Source organism: Triticum urartu, chromosome 1A (genome assembly GCF_056163025.1).
Source record: "Triticum urartu cultivar PI428250 chromosome 1A, HENAU_Tu73, whole genome shotgun sequence".
In the NCBI taxonomy this organism is placed as follows: Eukaryota; Viridiplantae; Streptophyta; class Magnoliopsida; order Poales; family Poaceae; genus Triticum; species Triticum urartu.
Window position 1 is genome coordinate 25,018,659 of NC_141873.1, and position 21,803 is coordinate 25,040,461.

At 45.8% G+C, this 21,803-nt stretch overlaps 2 protein-coding genes across 4 annotated transcripts; both read left to right on the forward strand.

Moving 5' to 3' along the window:
* The first annotated feature begins 8,268 nt into the window (after positions 1-8,268).
* LOC125543015 (uncharacterized) lies at positions 8,269-9,384 on the forward strand. 2 transcript variants are annotated; one of them, XM_048706290.2, is made up of 2 exons: positions 8,269-8,403; positions 8,492-9,384. In XM_048706290.2, the coding sequence occupies exons 1-2, from the start codon at positions 8,323-8,325 to the stop codon at positions 8,948-8,950; spliced, it is 540 nt and encodes a 179-aa protein (XP_048562247.1). In that variant the 5' UTR covers positions 8,269-8,322; the 3' UTR covers positions 8,951-9,384. The 2 variants fall into 2 exon arrangements, with proteins under 2 accessions (XP_048562247.1, XP_048562300.1); XM_048706343.2 differs by having other exon boundaries at positions 8,495-9,384.
* Positions 9,385-11,978: 2,594 nt separating this feature from the next.
* LOC125532585 (uncharacterized) lies at positions 11,979-12,894 on the forward strand. 2 transcript variants are annotated; one of them, XM_048696591.2, is made up of 2 exons: positions 11,979-12,179; positions 12,273-12,894. In XM_048696591.2, exons 1-2 carry the CDS (start codon positions 11,979-11,981, stop codon positions 12,759-12,761), a joined length of 690 nt encoding a protein of 229 aa, XP_048552548.2. In that variant the 3' UTR covers positions 12,762-12,894. The 2 variants fall into 2 exon arrangements, with proteins under 2 accessions (XP_048552548.2, XP_087400893.1); XM_087544767.1 differs by having other exon boundaries at positions 12,019-12,179; positions 12,282-12,894.
* The last annotated feature ends 8,909 nt before the right edge of the window (positions 12,895-21,803 follow it).

A 21,803-nucleotide genomic window follows, 5' to 3' on the forward strand; every position in this document is an offset into this window, starting at 1 on the left:
CCCTCACATTTCTGGCATGGAATCGACGCGGGTCTTGCTGATAGATGGTTGATTGGATCAAGGCCATCTCTCTTTCTTCTTTCAGGAAATCAACTACATCTTGTCGTGCCTTTTCTGCTTCTTCTTCTGAGAAAATCTCGACTCGGGGCGCATTGTGGAGCAAGTCACTCGAAAGTACAGCTTCGGCTCCATAAACCAAGAAAAAAGGGGGTTCTGCCAATCGACCGATTGGGAGTTGTCCTCAATCCCCACAATACTGATGGAAGTTCATCGACCCAGGCTCCTGCTGCATGTTTGAGGTCACGCATCAGTTGAGGTTTCAGTCCTTTGAGAATCAATCCATTTGCTCTTTCAGCTTGCCCATTCGACTGGGGGTGGGCGACTGAGGCATAGTCGACTCGAGTACCTTGGGAAGCACAGAAAGTTCTGAACTCATCAGAATCGAAGTTTGACCTGTTGTCAGTGATGATGCTGTGTGGAACACCATATCTGAATGTTAACTCTCTATGAATCTGACAGCAGTACTGGCTTCAAGGTTCTTGATAGGCTTGGCTTCAATCCACTTGGTGAATTTGTCCACTGCTACAAGCACATGAGTGAATCCACTCCTACCAGTCCTCAGAGGTCCAACCATATCCAATCCCCAAACAGCAAAAGGCCAGACGAGTGGAATGGTCTTCAGGTCCGACGCAGGCTTGTGAGACATGTTGGAGTAAAACTGGCAACCTTCACATTTGTCGACTATTTCTTTTGCCATGTCATTTTCCCGTGGCCAGTAAAATCCCGCTCGGTATGCTTTGGCCACAATGGTCCAAGAGGACGCATGGTGATCACAGGTCCTCGAGTGGATGTCATTGAGGAGCACTCGACCTTCTGCAGGTGTTATGCATTTCTGGCAAACTCCAGTCACACTTTCTCTGAACAACTGTCCTCTTATCACAGTAAAGGCTTTAGATTGACGGACGATCTGTCGAGCCTCTTCTTCATCCTCTAGGAGTTCCTTTCTAAGAATGTACGCGATATATGGTACTGTCCAATCGAGGGCGATGACCAAAACCTCCATAATAAAATCGACCATAGCTAGAACCTTGATTTTAGTCGGATCGATGGCACTCTTCGGCTATGCGGCTCTTCAGTGAAGGGATCTTCTTGAACTGAACGTGTATGAATATGCTCTAGGAACACATTGCTGGGAATGGCTTCCCTTTTGGAGCCTATCTTTGCCAGATCATCGGCTGCTTGATTTTTCAGTCGAGTGATGTGATGGAGCTCTAACCCCTCAAACCTCTTTTCTAACTTTCTCACTTCATTGCAATAACCAGTCATAGATGGGCTTCTGACGTCCCACTCCTTCATCACCTGATTGACCACTAAATCCGAGTCGCCATAGACCACGAGGTGACGGACGCCGAGTGAAATGGCCATACGCAACCTGTACAGAAGTGCCTCATATTCAGCTTCATTGTTGGAGGAGTCAAAGTGAATCTGGAGAACATAGCTGAGTTTGTCACTACGGGGGGATACCAACACCACCCCAGCACCGGAACCATTCAACATCTTGGACCCATCGAAGCACATGGTCCAATGCTCCGAGTGAATTTGGGCCGGAAGTTGCTGTTCGATCCACTCGACGAGGAAATCAGCTATTGCATGGGACTTGATAGCTTTCTTTGCCTCAAATTTGATGTCCAGGGGAAGGAGTTCAATCGCCCACTTTGCCACTCGACCAGTTGCATCTCTGTTGTTCAGAATCTCTGATAATGGAGCGTCGCTGAAATAGTGTGCAACCTTCTTTGTGGTCATGTAAAACCCATAAACAAGCTTCTGATAATGCGGATATCTTTGCTTCGACGGAGTCAGAACTTCAGAAACATAATATACTGGGCGCTGAACTTTATAGGCTTTTCCTTCTTCCTCCCGCTCGACCGTGAGTACTGTACTGACAACTTGTCCAGTGGCTGCAATATAAAGCAATAAAGGCTCTTTGCTGATTGGTGCAGCAAGCACCGGCTTGGTGGAAAGCAGGGCTTTGAGCTCTGCAAACGCCGCATCAGCTTCGAGAGTCCACTCGAACTTATCAGACTTCTTCATCAGTCGGTAAAGAGGAAATGCCTTTTCACCAAGGTGAGAAATGAATCGACTCAAGGCGGCCAAACAACCAGTAAGATTCTGGACATCGTGCACACCCACATGGCGTTTCATCCAAAGTATAGCACCAACTTTCTCCGGGTTAGCGTCGATCCCTCGTTCGGAAACGAGGAAACCGAGTAACTTCCCGCCAGGAACTCCAAATGTGCATTTGATGGATTAAGCTTGATATCATATCTTCTGAGATTGGTAAAGATTTCAGCAAGGTCAGCCAGCAGGTCGGAACCATTACGTGACTTGACCACAATGTCATACATGTATGCTTCCACATTCCGACTGATTTGAGTGAGCAGACACTTCTGGATCATCCTCATGAATGTGGATCTGGCGTTCTTTTAGCTGAATGGCATGGTGACATAACAGAAGCATCCAAATGGAGTGATGAAAGCCGTTTTTATCTCATCAGGTCCATACAGTCGGATATGATGGTACCCGGAATAGGCGTCCAAAAAAGACAAACGCTCACACCCCGCAGTTGAGTCAACGATTTGGTCGATGCGGGGGAGAGGAAAATGATCTTTCGGGCAGGCCCGATTGATATGCTTGAAGTCAATGCACATGCGAAGTGAATCGTCCTTCTTGGGGACCATGACAACATTGGCGAGCCACTCAGAGTGGTAGATTTCTCGGATGAACTCAGCTGCCAGGAGCCGAGCCACTTTCTCACCAATTGTTTTTCTCTTCTGGACGGCGGACCGTCGGAGATGTTCCTTGACTGGTTTTACTTTTGGGTCGACTCGCAAACAATGCTCGGCCAGTCCCCTGGGTACACCCGGCATGTCAGAAGGTTTCCATGCAAAGATGTCCCAGTTCTCATGGAGGAACTGGATGAGCGCTTCTTCCTATTTGCTGTCGAGTGTTGTTGAGATATGGGTCGGAGCAGCATGGGATCGGTCGGGTGAATATGAATCGACTTCGTTTCACCGGACAACTGAAATGCAGAATCTGTGGCAGGCTTCTTGGCTCGCAGCAAGTCACTCAGATCTGCATTTTTCTAATATTCTTACAGTTCTACTACTACCATTTGTGCATCAGCAATTTTTGAGCCCTTTTGGAAGCACTCTTCTGCCTTCTGCCGATTACCGGTGACAGTGATTACTCCTCTAGGACCAGGCATCTTCAATTTGAGATACACGTAACATGGTCGAGCCATAAAACGTGCATAAGCGGGCCTACCCAGAATTGCATGGTAAGCGCTCTTGAAATCCACTACCTCAAATGTCAACTTCTCCTTGCGGCAATTGTTGGAATCACCGAAAACCACATCAAGGGCGATCTGCCCGAGTGAGTGATCCTTCTTGCCAGGTATAACGCCGTGGAAACTCATGTTGCTTTCACTAAGCTTGGACATCGGAATGTCCATTCCCTTCAAAGTTTCAGCATAAAGGATATTCAGGCCACTGCCACCATCCATCAGCACTTTAGTCAGTCGATGCCTTCAACTACTGGGTCGACCACCAGTGCTTGCCTCCCAGGGGTGGCTATATGTGCTGGATGGTCCGACCGGTCGAATGTGATGGCAGTCTGGGACCACTTCAGATAACTGGGTGTTGCTGGAGCAACGATGTTTACTCCTCTGTTAATAACTTTCAATCGACTTTTCTTTTCAACATCAGCAAAAATCATCAGCATGGAATTGACATTGGGAAACCCATCATCATCTTCTTCCCTATCCTCACCTCTTTACGACTCCTTTTCCTTCTCCTTGGGTTGTTTCTCTCGGAACTGCTGGATCAGGAGACGACACTGTCGAGTGGTGTGTTTAGGGTAAATGAAATTCCCCTCTTCATCTTTTTTGGTATGAATATGGCACGGTAAATCCAACACATCATTCCCATCTTGATCCTTAATTTTTTTGGGAGTCCAGGGCCCTTTGGGCTTTCCTTTGAACTTTCCTTGGGCAATAACTAAAGCTTCACCAGGAGCAGTTGGTTCGGCCTTTCGCTTCTGTTTCCGACTGGAATTCCCTCCTTCGGTTTCTTGGGCGACTGTTTTGTGCTTGCCACTCCGGAGTCGGTCTTCCTCTTCACCATTGGCATACTTGGTGGCAATCTCCATCATTCGTCTCAGGGACATATCTCCTGTCCAGCCGAACTTCAGGTTCAACTCTCTGTACTTAACTCCTTCCTTAAAGGCACAAACTGCTTGGTGATCCGACACATTCTCCACTGTGTGGTGCAGAGTGATCCATCACTGGATATAATCTCTCAAGGTTTCATTTGGCTTCTGAACACAGGACTGTAATTCTGTTAACCCTGCTGGCCTTTTGCAAGTACCTTCAAAGGTTCTAACAAACACTCGAGCAAATTCCTCCCAACTATATATGCTGCCAGGAGCCAACTGATTCAACCACACTCTGGCTGAGCCTTCCAACATCAAGGGAAGGTGCTTCATGGCCACATCATCATTGCCACCACCAATCTGCACAGCTGCTCGGTAGTCCTCAAGCCAAGTGTCTGGCTTGGACTCACCAGTGAAGTTGCTGACTCCAGTCGCCAACCTGAAGTTGGGGGAATCACTGCTGCTCTGATGGCTCTGCTGAAATACTCGGGTCCTGAAACGTGCACCCTGCTTCCAGCCGGATAATCCCTATCGTGGCCTTCTCTGTGAGCTCTGTTCCTATCAACCAGACCTTGAACGAGAATAGATCTTGCATCAAAGCCTGGCTCTCTAGACCTTGAACGGAATTCTTCGCGGCGTCCTTCTTCGACAGCCTATCATCTTGCCGCCGAGGCACGTATGACCCACTCCTCGGAGGAGGCATGGGCACTCGACGACGGTCATCGTGGTCGAGTCGATGATCATGCTGCTCACGGTTCCTGTACTGATCTTGCCGGTGCCCACGTCCCTCACGCCGCGGAGGCGATCTTGGGCTGTGAGCAGATTGGACAGTATCTGTCACCACAGATCTGCTATGAATCCTATTTCACGACTGAGATACTGCTGTATTTTGCTCTCCTGCTGCCTAGAGTAAAGCCCAGATCTGCATCAAACCTCAGCCAACTTCTGACTGGGAAGATTGAATTGACTCTGCTATTTGAGCTGCAGCTGTGAGATTCTGGATCGGAGTTCGGTATACCTGAGTCGGAGGCGGAAAAAATTGTCGTCGACTGGACTCAGGAATCCGCTGCCGAGCACACTTGTCGAGTGCACACTTGAGGTTCTCCAGTCGAGTGCGCTCAGCCAAGTTGGCCAGGCGCGCCTCCTCCAAGGCCTGGGCCTCGGGGGTTTCTCCAACGATAGGAGTGTGGAGTGCATCCATATTACGGCGGCGAAGATCTTCCTTCCGCTGCGAAGAGAGGGGCTCGGGGCGGTACTCCTCGTGGACATGTGATGGGTCGTCGACGCCATCGCCTCCGTCTTCACCAGGAGGACTGCATGGTCCATTGACCATCAAGACTTCCGCCGTGGGTTCGCTACTGTCGCACACGAATGCAGTCTCGACGGAGCCAGTCGACAGATCGAACAGGCCGTAGAGAGTTTCATCGGGCTCGATCGCCGCGATTTGTGGGGTGGCCGATTGGCGGTCCACCGCATGTCTCACCCACCGCTGAAGCCGCGACTAACCGGATCGCTGACGCCGGCGAACAACGGGAAGCGAGGATGCTGTAGGAGCCGACTGATACTAAGTCGACGGCTGTCGAAGAAGGACGCCGCGGATGTATGCGCGGAAGTGCGTCGCCCCGTGGAAGGGGAGCGCCTTGACGTCGAGTGGAGCCTCGTTGAGCCAAGGGAGTCGTCGGCGATGAAGATGAGCGCGCCGAGACGGATCTCGTGGCCTTCAGCCAATCCTCCGCCGGAAACCATGATGACGGGAATCAGAAGAATCGCAACTTCTCCAACAAACTGCTAAGACACCTGCTCCAAGGTGGGCGCCAACTGTCGTGGATCTAAGACTGGCAGTAGAATGGGGGGTAGGTGTGAGGAGGCAAGATCCTAGCTATGGAGTAGTTGTACACACGAGTTTACGAGTTCAGGCCCTTTGCGGAGAAATTAACAGCTCTATGTCTCGATGCCCTGAGGCGATCGACTGGATTATATGTGTGTGTGAGTTTACAAAGGATGCGAACCCTTGTCCCAGAGAAGGGGGTGGCTTATATAGAGTGCACCAGGACCCCAGCCAACCCACGTTACAAGGGGTTCAATGTACATAAAGAAGGAGCGTTACATGTAACGTCTGTATTAAAGTGCTATAAATGATAATTAAGTCTATGGGTAAACGCCCGACCGTTGTTGTGTAGAGTGACTTTAGATCTTCTGTTTGTCGAGTGATTTCTGTGACGGTCGAGTGACATTGATTCTTCCGAGTGGAATGTCTCTGGTTGAGTTGATGATGGTACCTTTTGAATGCTTCTGGCTTTAGGGTGATGTCCTTGGGGAGGGCCTCTAGGTCAGGCCTATGACCCTACCCTAGATACATAGCTTCATCAGTGGTTATCCATGTATACAATGTAATTAATGCTTATATGAAAGTTTGAGTAATTTTGTAAATTATAAGATATATTTCTCCACTCACCATTAACCGAAAAGGTGGGAGTATATATAAATGTATATAGACATATTTTAGATTGTAGATTCACTCCTTCTGCTTCGTATGTAGTTCGTATTGAAATCTTTAAAGATACTTATATTTAGAAATAGAGGGAGTACAATGTATGAAGACTAATTTCATGCATTCTTCATAGTTCACACTGTGACTACTGCTGGATTCCAACAGAGATTTCGATGGGTATGTCGGTGAAAGGAAAATGGAGGAAGGACAACAAACACACACTAGTTGGCTGGAACATAGAGCCATTTGATGGATTTTAAATAGAGCTGTAAAAAGAAACTACTCCTTGTGCGTGTGCGCAAAAGTCGTCTTCGTCAATGCTCCCTCGGATCATCAATCGGGTATACTCCTTTTGTTAGGTCCCAACGTAGGTTCCTCAGGTTCCAAATCATGAAGTTGTACAAGCTGTACGTACGTGAGGATTTTCTAGAAGTATTAGGTCGTACTACCTCCGTCCTGGTTTATTGGTCTCTTTTAAATTTTATGTCAAACTTTGAGCATCTATTTAACTACTCTCTCTGTGTGTCAAACTTTGATCATCTATTTAACTACTCTCTCCGTCCAGAAGCATAAGTCGTCTTAGATCGTGCATCGTAACCAAGGCAGAGGAAAAAACAAGAGAACTCAATGTTTATTTGCTAATTAATAGTATTGCATGCAATGAACTGATCACTGCATATTGTGTTTGGTATTGTCAAGTCATTGAAAGTATGCACGCCCACATCTTTTATTGATTGATATGTCAAGAAAGAAACGAGGTGGAAGTTAATGTACCGCGCCTAAGTGTTTTTTGATTATTTAATTTCGTGAGGTGATTTATACACCTGGACGGAGGGAGTAATAAAATGTTAATACATGTCATCAAAAAATATATTATTGGATTCGTATTTGAACATAGTTTTCAATTATATAAATTTTTATGTTATGCATTGACACTTTGTTAATTAAATCTATGGTCAAAATTTAACACTTAATGCAAAGGGGGCCAACAAATCAAGACGGAGGTAGTACGTAGTACGTGAAGATTGAATCCAACTTGGATCATGTGCAAATCATGAAGTTCTGCAGCCTGAAGTCCAAGTAATCATGAAGTCCTAATGATAGCTTCCTAGCTGATGAAGCCTTTTCCCTTGCGACGTGCGTACGTAAGAGTGTTGACGTCATAGTGATACGTATGTACCTTCTCCTAGTTGACTGCACGTTGGCTTAGCTTATTATTATGGGTCTATCTAGGACACATCTAGATGTGACATAGTTATGTCACATTTAAACTGATGTTTACTCTGTTTGTGGTTTATTTTTTTGTTCTAGTTTTTTTGTTTCTTGTTTATGCATTATATATTTATAAGAGCTTAAATATGACATTCTTAAAAAATATCTAGATGTGAATTAGACAAACTGTATTATTATTTCTTGCATTGGTAGGTACAGCCGTACAGGTACTACGGAGTCAGCTGCTAACGCGGGATGCCCGCTGCGCCTCCACGCTTCTGCTTCCTTCCGTCGCACGAAACACCAACACATATACGATGTGCCATCGTCAGAGAGAGCTAGTACTAGCAGATAAGTTCGAGTACCCGGAGTGCCAGTCAACCATCTACGGCCAATCCACCGCCCCGACCATGAGCGACACCGTCGTCATCACCGTCGACAACTCTCTCATCGGCAAGAGCGGCGCCATCCAATGGCCAGGCGTCCGCACGGTAAGCACCTCCTTAAATCTTCCGTCGCGCCAGTGATGTACAATTCTTTGTTCACCGGTTAATCCTCTTGATGGTTGGCACTTGGCAGCAGGCAGCTACGCCGTCCGCAGACGGGATTGAGAGCGTGGTGTTCACGTACAGATTCATGGAGGACCAGCCCACAGTGTTCACCGACGTGCAGGGAAGCGAGGCTGAGCCGTGCGCCGGCGGCAGCGCATGCACCAGCACCAACACGGTAGACAGTGCAGTCAGTGCGCCATGGACAGACGAGGAACGGACCGCCGACGACTGCGTGCGCACAACCGATCGAGAAGTCCTGCTGTACGGTGGCGACGGCAGGGTCCGTGCCGCCGCCGTGTGCCAAGAAGCGCAGCTTATGGCCGGTAACTCTGTTATCTACCTCAACGACGAAGGCCCGGTCGAGCGGCTCCTTCAATGGGTTGCAGGTATATGCGGGGGCAGCGGCCATGCCTGCGCCGAAGCGCAAATCATGGCCAATAACCCTTATGTCCACCAGAATGGCCTGGTCCATTGGCTCCTCCGGTAGTCTCTCGGCAGTTACGCGCTGTTCAAAGTGAGGTTTGAAGGTCAAAGAAATCACAGTTTGAAATCCCCACCGCCCGGTCTTGTTAGTACCCAATATCGAAGCCATGGAGGACATTTAAGCTAGCTTTGGAAATGCTTTGAGTCTCATCAGGTGATGTCAATCACAGAACACGTCTGCCTATATCCCAATGTTTATGTCCAAGCAAATCCTCGCGTTCGCAGCCTTCTTGATTTCTCCTTTTCTTTTCATTGTAAATAAACATCGTCCATTTTCCTTGCCGCTGCTTCGAGTTTGTAAGTTTTTTCGCAGGTGTATTTCTTTGTAATCTAGTGGATAGATATGTGATTGTGTAAATGTGTAATTTATCGGTCACTGAATGTATGATAATCCAGATGTTTGTAATAACTATACATCTAATAATATTTTTGTCTTTTGTTGAGGAACACATAGATCCCAATAATAATCGGATAAACAAGCAAAACATATGTTTGCAAACAAACTAGAGGACTTCAAAATTTATAACATGTAAAGAAATTTCTGCACAAGGATACACACCAATCATGCAAAACACGAAACTAACATCAGACGTTTGAATTTCATTTTTAGCAAATCAAAACTTAGTCTTTTGAATTTCCGCTCCAACAAGATTAGGACACAAATCCTATTCAACCTTGCCCCGAAAGGACGCTGGCGCGTGAAGCAGAACCAAATAAATAGTATTTGCACATGGGCCAGGACATCACGCTGAGCTTCATTGAGTCCAAAGGAGCTAATCGATGATCCGATCTCATGTTTTCAAATACAATGCTGAATAATTATATAGTTGACTTGAGTGAGAATAATACAATCAATCTTAACTAGCGACTTTTAATTAGATATGGCTGGGCATCTCCAATTGTCTATGACCCATATGTGGCTGGCTCCAAAAGGTGCGCAGGCACCACTTTAAACTGAAAGGAGAAATAATACAACAAACTAAACTTGTTTTGTGCACATTTATCCCCCTCATTCCATCATTCTAAACAATTAGTGAAGTGATGATACAAAATTGTAGTTCAATCGGACGTTTGATCTAAGAGCATACTGGAAGCAACTTTTTTCTTTCAATGGTGGAGCTAAGCGGTTGAACACGTGAAGGAAGGTAAAGCCTCGAAGAGAACTGTATGACTCAGTTTCCTAAACTGATGTGACCAAAGAGTATAGACATCTTGAATGTGCTTGCAGGTGATCGTCATGGAGAAGGTTACCATGCTTCGTTCGGCCTACATGTTGTTGCTTGGTCGTCAATAGTGGAGCAGAAGTCGCTTGTTTTAGGAGAAGTACGACGATGATAGTATGTAGCCAATCTCGATGTTGTTCCTCTTTTTGGTGGTTTGTGTGTGGGCCTTGTGAGCAGTCAGGAGGATGGATGGGTGCCCTGTCTTGTGCATGTGTTGTAACGGTTTTCTCTAAATTGACCGGGCAACATTGTTTCCGCCGCCTTGAGTTATCGCTATTATTTTTCCACTGTATATAAACAATTTTCATTTCTCGTGGTATTTTTGGCATTGCCACATCATTAATTTGTGTAATTTGTTGCGAAACTGATTCAAATCTGTAATATAATTTCATCAAAAGTATAAAGCACGTCAAACATGATAAAAGTTACATCAGGATCTCTATACCACTGAACGACCCATAGCGATGTCAGAACGAGCCACCGAGAGATGTCTCTGCTCCCCTACCGGAGACGACTTGACCATGTTGATGACAGTCGGGAAGCTTTCGTGTGTGAGCCCCTAAGGATCATCTCCCTGGAGTCATCCCCGTTGAACCCTTGAGTAGCTTTGAAGCAAATGACACTAGATCTGGCGACCATGCATGGACGACGAGAAACCCTAACCTTTATGCCCCAACAGGACGGTAGGAATCTACGCAGGTTGACTCACTTCAGGTCACATTGTATTTTAAGTAAAACAAGGCGAACTTCGAGAAACATGGCGGCAAATCCACGCATGAATGGATGTATATCGGCAACCATGAAACTTAATGCATTCTTATTTGAGTAAATGCATGCAAATTACAATGTCTGAAGACTAATTGCGTGCATTCTTCATAGTTTATACTGTGGCTACTGCTGATTTCCAACAGGGATTTCGACAGGGATATCGGTAAAACGAAAACTGAGAAAGGACAGTAAGCACACTAGTTGGATGGAACATAGAGCAATTGGTCGATTTTAAATAGAGCTTTTTTTGCGTGGAATATAGGGTTTAAGGTTTTAAATAGAGCTGTAAAAGAAAGTTACTCCTTGTGTGTGCGCGTGCGTAGAAGTCGTCTTCGTACTGTGGTCGACACTCCGTGCATGATTTTTACACGATGGACACACAGACGCACACCTTGCCATTATGATCACCTTAGAGAGACTGAGCCGGCATATCATTTTTAAATTGACAAAGTCATCATAAGCGCCTCATAGTCGACGAAAACATCTCCTTTCACTGAACGCGCATCGCTGAAAATCCTAAAATGAATCCAAGAAAATACGAGCACCGGGACTTAAATCCTGATAGGCTAGGAATAGCACTGTCCTCATAGCCATCCAACCATAGGATGGTTCGCGTGCGACACTTGCTCCTATCAGTGTATGTTCGTATAGTAGCACTCATATGATAATACAACAACTAGCATCCCTCAGGTTTCGAATCATGAAGTTTAACAGGTCGTACGTATATATGTGAAGATTTCCTACGACAAGTAGGCAGCGGACCAAATCCAAGTAAGTCCCCGTTGGACTGTGTCCTGATGATAGCTTCCTTGCTGATGAAACCTTTCTCTTGCGTGCGTACGTAAGAGTGTTAACGCCATAGTCATACGTACCTATCTCCCTCGTCTGAAAACGAATGAATGTGGTTTGGTGGACTAGTTGACTATATGTTGGCTCAGCTTATTTCTAGCATTTGTACCACGGAGCCAGCTGCTAACGCGGGATGCCCGCTGCGCGTCCACGTTTCTGCTTACTTCAGTCCCACGAAACCTCAACACATATATGATGTGCCATCCTCAGACAGAGCAAGTAGCAAAGAAGATCGAGCTCGAGCGGTTCCCCACACTGCTAGTAGAAAATAAGTTCGAGTCCCTGGAGTGCCAGTCAACCATCGACGGCCAAACCGCCGCCACGACCATGAGCGACACCGTCGTCATCACCGTCGGCGAGAGGGGCGCCATCCAATGGCCTGCCACCCGCAAGGTACGCACCTCCCAATTCCTCCGTTCGCGCGTGCGATGTAAAACACTTTGCCCACCAGTTAATCCGTCGTGATGCTTTGGCACTTGCATGCAGGGGCTGCAGACTGGCACACCATCGGCTGATGGGATTGAGAGCGTGATGTTCACGTACCGATTCATGGAGGACCGGCCGGGCATGTACCACACTTGTGACGACCAACACCCGACCACAATGTTCACCGACGTGCAGGAAACCGAAGCTGGGTCATCCCATTCAGAACACGATGCAGTCAACGTGCCACACGGAGACGAGGAACAGACCAGATACGGCTTCCCTCACACCACTGACCGAGAAGTCATGGCGTACACCCCCGGAGGCAGGGGCCATGCCGCCCTTGCAAGCTCAGAAGCACAACTCATGGCTGGTAACTCTGTTATCTACCGCAATGACGAAGGCCCGGTCGAGCGGCTCCTTCGATGGGTTGCTGGTATATGCAGAGCCAGGGACCATAACGTCTATGCGTGCCCTGAAGCGCAACTCATGGCCGACTGTTCTGTCATTCACCTGAATGACAAAGGCCCGATTGGGTGGCTCCTCCGGTGATCCTTCTGCTGTTACGTCCCTTCGAGGAGATGACCCGTTAAACTTGAGGTTTAGAGGTTGAGAAAATCCTCATGTCTCGCGAGGTTCAGGCTTCCCGGCATCATGCATTAATACTACTCTCTCTCTCTCTCTCTCTCTCTCTCTCTCTCTCTCTCTCTCTCTCTCTCTCCTCTTGCAATATAAATAAACATTATTCATTTTCTTTCTTTTGCCGTTGCAGCTTCATTTGTGCTTTTTTCTGTGCTTGCTTCATTTGTGCGTTGAGTTTGTAAGTTTTTTCGACTCTATTATTTAGTAATCTAGTGGAAATGAATTTGATTTTCTAGTTGATCAAATTATTGGTCAATGAATTTGTAACCCGGATGTTTGGAATTACCTGTTGTTTTCTTCGACGAGGAACCTGTAGATCTTACTAATCTAATAAACCAAGCAAAACACCTGTTACCAAGAAAAATATGGGACTTTAAAAATGAATATAGGTAGAGCAATTTCAGAACAAAGACACAAAACAAACATGCAAACCATGAAACTAAAGCCAAATAAGCCGATGGAAGTCTTAAATTTTTAGCAAACCAAATCTCTCTTGAATCTCCACTGCAGCGAGAATAGGACAAAAGTTTCATTCAAGTCTGACACAAAAGGAGGCCGTCCCATGAGGAAAACCTGATAAACATTTTTTTGTGCATCGGCCTGAGCATCGCCATGAGCTTGGCAAAGACTCCCAAAAACCAGGATCCACGTCACAGATTTGTCAAGTCCAGAGGAGCTGAAAAAAATCATGCCAACTAGACCACACGACCTGGAACTATAGACCACCGTGACACAAACCCCATATCTTGATCGATGTTGGAGGCAAACAACCATGTAGAAGGAGAAGAATGACTTATTATGCAAGTCAAACTGCCATACTTGACCGAGACAACAAAAACAACATAGCTAAAAACATATTTTTAAAATTAGCATCTTCCAACCTCATGACACTGTAGAGATCATCCGTGTGGGGGCGGCAAGTTAACGGTGAAAACTGCTAGGATCTTAATGGGTGGCAGTTAGCATTAGAGAGGAGGAGGAGGCAGCGACAATCGGGATTTTTACGGGAAGTTGAAGACTCTTAATCGAAACAACTATCTATTGCCGTCATGCTAATTGACAATGGGTCCCATGTTTCGATGGAGACATCAGAAGGGTGTAAATACACTAGAGGTACACAAACTTGTGGGGTGAGAATGATTTTGTCCAAGAACTTGTAAAAGGAAACGAGCTAGTCTAAAAAAATATTTATCCAGTTCAAATTGTTCGAAATTGCCCTAGTGCTTACTCGTGGAACGCCATACTGGAAAAAGGGAACACACCTGTGGCAAGTGTTTTGGGCAATAAACCCATGGAATTCACATAAATTTACATGCCCCTACCCCTATTCCCAATTCGCCCTTTCCCTCCGGAATTCCTAATCACTCTCCCTTCTATGATTGCTGCAGGTAGCAGGGTGATCGTCAGCAAGGCATGGGCGAAGATCACCTCTGTAGTTTACTATAACACAAATTCTTTCTTGTAGGTCAATGAGCTCTTCACTCAATGTCTTCTATTTAGGTGATGTATTATATTAGTGAGCTCAGCAAGATTGATTTTTTTAGGAGAATGGTATGTTGATGGATGTTGATTATGATCTGCCGTGATTTGAGTTGAGTTCAATGTGATTGAAAACAAGCATGAGGAAAGAATGATATGGGCACATACTGAACCCTTGCTTGGCCAACTTACTTATCATGCATTATCATACATGTATCTGCATTAATCAGTAGATAACTGGTGCTATCAGTGGTAGTACCAGGGATAACAGCGTAGCATCCGTGTTCCTGCATAATGTGTACATGGTCCAGGTCAAGGGGGTTCAAATAGGGTGAAGATGTCGCCATCATTCACTTGATAATTCAGCGCGTTTGGGCCTTAGCTTGCTTAATCACTCAAATACAAATTAAAACTCTGGAAGTTTCTGGGAGGTGCATGTTTCTGGTTTAGCCTACGTAAGATTGTTGATGTCATGCATATGTTGAGCGGCCGCCAGCATCAATGGCCGGTGACACTACCGTGTTGGGCGACGTTGCCATCCCCGTTATGGATTTTCAGCATGAGACCTCTCGTAGAGATCAACCACACAAGGATAGAACAAGGAGTACGCACCAGCATCACATCACAGTTCACACACATCAAGACCGAACCCAACGCCACTAGGAAATCTAACCAAGGAACCGAGTTCTTTTTTTCCGGCGGTGCTGCATAATTATTTAAGTAATATATACTAGATGACCTGCATACTTCTGAACATGGGCGAATGTTATACCAGAAGAAGTCAATCTTGCCTGATATATAACAAAGAGCTTAAAATATAGGGTTAATTATCATTTTGCCCTCAGTGGTGTCCATGTGCTTAGTTTTGCCCTTAGATGTGAATTGTGCTCAGTTTTGCTTCTAGTCCATGCACAACAACTATGACAAGGCCAAACGGTCATATTTGAGTCCATTCCGTCCGCCGGCGTTAGTGGTTGTGGATCCGGAGCTTACACGTAGGACCGTGTGGACGTGGGTCCGGAGCTGACATGTAGGCCCGTGCAACTAAATCCCCAAATCATTCGTAGGATTCTAGCTCACTCTGCCCATCCGCCGGCCGACTGTCCTGCGCCACCGCCGCCACCTGCGCCGCGGCCAGCACCTACCCCGCCACTAGTTGCACGGCCTGCTCCACCGCTATCGTCCTGCGCCTACGCTCCATGGCTACCTGCGACGCCCGCCACCTTCCTGCGACGCCACGGGTGGGGCGTCCGACACCTGCTCGACCCGCAGCGCGGCCTCCTTCCGTGCGCCCGGCCAGAGCGCTCAAAGGTGGGGGGCTGCTGGAGCTATTTGAACTAGGAGGAAGAACCCTAGGGCAAAATGGCGATCAACGGCGACCCCGGAGTATTTGGCGAGGCAGGCATCGGGCCGGAGATCCGCCGCGTCCACGGCTAGGTTCCCGAGGGGTAAGTTTCGCCTCTTGTTTAGATTGATCTTAGTTGTGCTTTTGAACACTAGATTCGAGTAGGTTTGCCCAATTAGTGTGCTGATTGCGTATCTGTTTTTCGCCGGTTAGGATGGAGTTGCAGTTTGCTTTCATGGTGCACATTAGAAGGGACCCGTACATGTTCGATGCAAAGGATAAGAAGAAATACCAAGGTGGTTTTGATTATCGGTTGCCAATGGCTAGTAATTGGAGTTTCAGACAATTTGGGGAGGTAATTTGTAGCCAATATCCTTGAGGTTTGCTTGATGAAGTGGTATACAAATACTATGATGAGGAAAAGAAATGGGTGACAGTTATTAATGATGAAGAGCTAGCTACCATGTTTGTTAGGTATAAATAGAAAGATAATTTTCATGTGAGGCTGCAAGTTGATGTGCTTGAGCAGGCATTTGGACCTAGGATGACGAGTGCAACATCTCGGGGAGAACCAAGTCGTCGTAATGGCATCTCTAGCCAGAACAGTTCAGTTGGTGCACGACGACGTGGTGGCTCGACAAGTGTGGGCAACAGCAGTAGGGTCCCCCTTGAAGTGGAGCCTGATGACTACAATTCTGGGGTTGATGAAGAGAAGCTATATTCTGATGTTATTCGGAATTTACGACGGGCACCTCAGACTGAAAACCAAGATGAGGCTCACAATGCAGTCCGTGTGGATGATGACGCGGTGGGTGAGGACGAAGACCATGCAGCTATTGAATGGGACCCTTTGAACCCTCATATGGAAGAAGGTACAGTTTTTGCATCGATGAATGAGTGTAGAAATGCACTTGTGACATACTGCATCAAGTAGAACATACTTTTAAAGTTGACAAGAGCGATCAAGTACGTTACATAGTGCACTGTCCGACTGAGGGTTGTCCATGGAGGCTGCTCGCATCTAAAATGTGAAATAGCACTAATGTTCAGGTCAAAGTGAACCCTTTTAAGCACACATGCCAGGAACCAACCCTTAGGAAGGATACAATCAGTAGAGCCAAGTCAAGATGGGTGGCAGAAGAAGTAAAGAAGTGGGTGAAAGAAAACCAGCAAGTGGGTCCAAAGGAATTGCAGAAGAACATCAAAAATAAGTTCAAGATAAATTTACCATACATGAGGTTGTTCAAGATAAATTTACCATACATGAGGTTGTTCAATGGTAAACAACATGCTATGGATTCTATTTATGGTAACTGGCAGGAAAGTTTTCAATTGTTGTATTCATTCAAAGGTGAAGTGGAGAGGACAAGCCCAGGTCATATTGTAGATATTGATCACCACACCGTGGAGTAAACATTCAGGGGGGTGACAAAGACCAAGGAATGCTTTAGGAGTGTTTTCGTCTGCTTTGAGGATTGTCGCCGGGTTTTTTTGGGCAGGCTGCAGGCCTTATTTGGCTATTGATGCCACTTTTCTCACAGGGAGGTTTAAAGGACAGTTAGTAGTAGCCTGTGCAGTTGATGCACACAGTTTTGTATTTCCAGTTGCATACGGTGTGCTGGAGACAGAGTCTGAGGAGAGCTGGACTTGGTTTTTGCATAATCTGCGTCGGGCTATTGCACATCCCAATGGGTTGGTCATTCATACAGATGCCTGCAAAGGTTTAGAAGTGGCCGTGGACAATGTGTTCCCTGGAGTAGAGCATAGGGAATGCATGCGTCACCTTGCTGCAAATTTCATGAAGAAATTCAAAGGAAAGGTGTATACCAACAATTTATGGCCAGCATCTTTGACTTGCAGTGTGAAGAAGCACAACTACCACTTGAGGCAGTTATGCATGAATTCCAAAGTGAAAGAATACTTGGAAACACAACATTCCATGTTATGGGCCAGAAGCCAATTCAGTAAAGTGAGCAAAGTTGACTATGTGCACAATAATCTAGCAGAGTCTTTCAACTCAACGATCCGGAAACTAAAGGGTCATTATGAGGTGGATTTGCTTGACAGGATAAGGATAGAATACATGCAGAAATTTCATTATCGTGCAGGAATACCTGAGGCAAAATTCATGGGCCACATTATCATCCCTGCCGTGATGAATGAACCGAAGCAGAAGACAAAAGGCTTGGAATGAACATGACTCTTTGCTCGGGTACCACAGCAGAGATATCATATTTGGATAAAGAGAAGAGGGAATGGAGATATCCAGTGGATTTAGAAGCTAGAACTTGTAGTTGTAGGCAATGGCAGATAACTGGGTTGCCATGCATTCATACCTTGTTTTTCATCACTTCTCTCCCAGGTCCAGCAGGGAACATACAGCAGTATGTGCATGATTACTACTCTGTTTCAAGGTTCAAAGCCACTTATGCTTATGCCTTGCCTGCTATGAAGGGAAAACAACAACGGGACATGGTGGACCCTGGATTCAAGCTTTGTGCTCTAGTTCTGAAGAGAGCAGCAGGTAGACCAAGAAAGAGTCGAATCAGACCTCGCAGTGAAGGAGCTGGACTTGGAGCGAGGAAGCGTAAGTGCACAATGTGTGGTGGGTTTGGTCATTTCGGTAAGTATTGTGATAACACAGTAGATCCAGCGTTCGGAGAGAGTTTCGATGAAGGCTTGATGAAAATGTTCGTCAGCAGTCGGTTGCCTCAACAGATGATGAAAATGATGGTCAACAGCCGGTTGCATCACATGAGGATTTTGACGAGGTTCCAAATGATAATGGTCAACAGCTGCATGATTTTGACGATGATCCAAAATATCCTCCAAATAATGATTCAAGTGAGGCTCCAAATGGTGATCCAAGTGAGGCTCCAAATAGTGAGCATGGTGATCCAAGTGAGGCTCCAAATGGTGATCATGGTGATCCAAGTGGGGCTCTAAATGGTGATCCAAGTGAGGCTCCAAATGGTGACCAACCTTCTGTTGTTGTGAGTTCTGCTAGGTATGTAAATCTTGCAAGGGTCAAATACTACTGTACATTTATCACTTGACATGATATCATTACCCTTTATGTTTTGCACAGCTCTATGATAGGTTTGAAGAAGACGCGTAAGGTACCGACAACCAAGAGGAGAAGAGAAGAAGCAATAAGCACAAGGTGCACGAGGAGCAAAGTGATGGCAAGAAGCTCAAGGAACAGACAGAAAGCCCCGATGCTATATATGAATAATTATGAAACATTATGAATAAGGGATCATGTTGTATTATGAAACATTTATCACTTGACATGTTGTATTTCTGTTGGATTATGTTGGACCTATGTTAGAAGTATGTTCGACATGATGTTTAAATCTGTTGGATGATGTTTGAATGAGCGCATGGTTTTTCCTTTTTTGATTTTTTAAATTTTGTTTTGCTTATTTGAATTCTGGTCAAACTTAACTTTGACCAAGATTTAAACAAGTCTAAAACATCAAAATGAAAAACTAAGCCTGGATCCTTCTTAGTCAATCCAAAATGAAGCTGTGGTGAGGTTTTTGAAATTTTAATGAAAAATATGCTAAAGAGAGGGGTCCAAAGGTAGGGTAAACGGCCTCATTTGTAAGCAAGGTTTTTTTCGACCTTGTCTAAATCAGCCAAATAACTTTCCTACACATATATTCTATATATATAGACTATGTGCGCTGGTTTTTCCATTTTAAAAAAATAATTTGTTTTGCTCATTTGAATTCTGGTCAAACTTAACTTTGACCAAGATTTAAACAAGTGTAAAACATCAAAATGAAAAACTAAGCCTGGATTCTTCTTAGTCACTCCAAAATGAAGCTGTGGTGAGTTTTTTTAAAATTTTCATGTTCATTTCCCCCAAAACACTTCTCTTCACTTCATACAAGAGAGTTTAAGATACTCGAGATATCGCACAATACACATGAATTTACCGTTTAAATGTATGTAAACCTTGTTTATCAATTTAAATCGTTAGTATATGACATAAGAAGACTATGTGCGTAGGTTTTTTATTTTTCTGATTTTTATTTAATTTATTATGCTCATTTGAAATCTGATCAAACATAGCTTTGACTGCTCCAAACCCCTCCCAAACCCCGCTAACCCTAGCGCTGAACAAGGACTGTTCATCTAACCCTAGCGATGATCAAGGGACGTCGATCAAACCCTTCTAGAAGGAATCTGCGGGGAGGGGGGGGGCGATCCGCGAGATGCAATCTGATTGGCTGGGAGATTATTATTTTAAACAAATACCGGGCGCGCTGGATGGACCATTGGGCCGTCTCGTTGTCTGGGCCTGAGACCGCAGTAAATAGCCCGTCTCAGCCTTTCCAGGCCTTGCATGCATGGGAGGCGACGACGTGGGTTTGCATGCGCGGGAAGCGGCGACGTGGATGCATGCGAGCGAGGCGAGCTAGGTGGTTCAGGGCAGTGGTTCAGGGCAGCGAGTCAGATGCACCGCCTGGTCAAAGAGCTATGCAGTGATTCAGATGCACGAACGCGCCCCATGCATCATTTTCGTACAAAAATTTAAGAGTGCAAAACGTAACGGATACACACACTCGTCCGGATACACACACGTGTCCGGATTCACACACGCACCGTTCTCATCCTTTCTCTCTTCATCTCCCACCCACAGGCCTATAAATGGGGTGTCTCTCTTCCTCTCCCACCCACGAGCCAGATCCGATCCATTCTCTCCAACTTCAAACACCCAAGCGACCAAGCCCTCTCCAAGTGAGACCAAGTGAAGATGCAGTTCAACGGGCCGACCTTCAACCATCCGCCTGTCGTGCCGGAGCTGCGCTACCCACCGGGCGTGCTCGTGGAGAGGGAGCTCCGTGTGTGGGCTATTTCAAGGTGGAGGGGTTCCGTCGAACTCACCCGCGCCTTCCACAGAGCCGGCTATGCCCACCTCCCACGGGGCTCGCCGAGGATGTTCACCCTCAACGAGGTTCGTGACCGTGGCGGCATCCTCCTACTGCTCACGGTCACCTTCACCAACCTGTTTGACGCGCGCGAGCTCCTCGGCCAAATCTTTTGGTGCGGCTGCGAGGCCATCTTCTTCACCGTCTACAACATCTACACCAACTGCGAGAGCATCTTCCCCACTCCAGGCCAGATGCACTCCCTTCCCTACGAGGAGGAGGAGGAGGTGTGAAGATGAAGATGATGTTGAAGGGGCGCGCGCGGCAGGTGGAGAAGGAGGTCAAGAAGAAGATGTTCATGCCCGGAGTCAAGCTCGTCATGTTTTGTTTTTTATTTTGTTGCTTTTCTATGTCGTGTCGAGCCGTGTCATGTTTCGTCATGTGTCTGTGAACTGTCCGTGAACTTATTATTGTAATGGTACGGTGTGTTGCATCTTATCTAAGTTATTAGGGTTTATTATGTGTGTTAAAAAAATGTCCGTACTCAAACATATCATTTCTTCCCTAAACCAAGTCATGAAGTTCGAGAACTTGTGGTTTTCATTAATGAAAATCGGAGGGGGTGAGAAGCCCTCTGTTTCATTCAAAAAATTAAGTCATGAACTAACATGCAAATTTATTCCCTTTAAATCATAAACCAAGTGCTACTCTAATCCTAAACCAAGTGCCACTCTAACCAAAATCATGTGGCAGTGCAAACATACGTCTTCAACCTTCCAACCCTTCAAAATTTCAGTGCAAAACAAAGGAAAACCACTCTTACACGTGTGCAAACATTCACGGTCTCACTTTTTTTTAACAAATTTCACAGTCTCACTATGTATACCTTCCTTCCCTACCATGTCAAAGTCTTGCCATTTGTCATAGCGGTTACCAGCGCAGCCTTAAACACCACAAACCCACGCGGTCCTGGGTTCAAGTCCCCAGCCGCACCAATTTTTGTGCATTTTCCACCCTTCATTTTTTTAAACAAATTATTTTTTTCTGAATGTAATGCCCTTAAAAAATGTTTATTTATTTTGGCACCAGGTATAAACCTCTACCAGAGCTGAGGCACATTATCTATGACATTTTGGTCTTTGATTTAAATCACGGTGTATTTGAATTGGATTAATTAACAACTCCAAAAAAATTCTAACCTTAATTGTTTGGCTCTGGAATAATTCAATTAGCTTCCACAAAAAGTTT

Bases quoted from the DNA above. Each gene is read 5' to 3' on its own strand.
- LOC125543015 (XM_048706290.2), top strand. From the start codon at position 8,323: ATGAGCGACACCGTCGTCATCACCGTCGACAACTCTCTCATCGGCAAG. The intron at 8,404-8,491 runs GTAAGCACCTCC...GGCACTTGGCAG, and splicing joins AATGGCCAGGCGTCCGCACG to CAGGCAGCTACGCCGTCCGC.
- LOC125532585 (XM_048696591.2), top strand. From the start codon at position 11,979: ATGATGTGCCATCCTCAGACAGAGCAAGTAGCAAAGAAGATCGAGCTC. The intron at 12,180-12,272 runs GTACGCACCTCC...ACTTGCATGCAG, and splicing joins AATGGCCTGCCACCCGCAAG to GGGCTGCAGACTGGCACACC.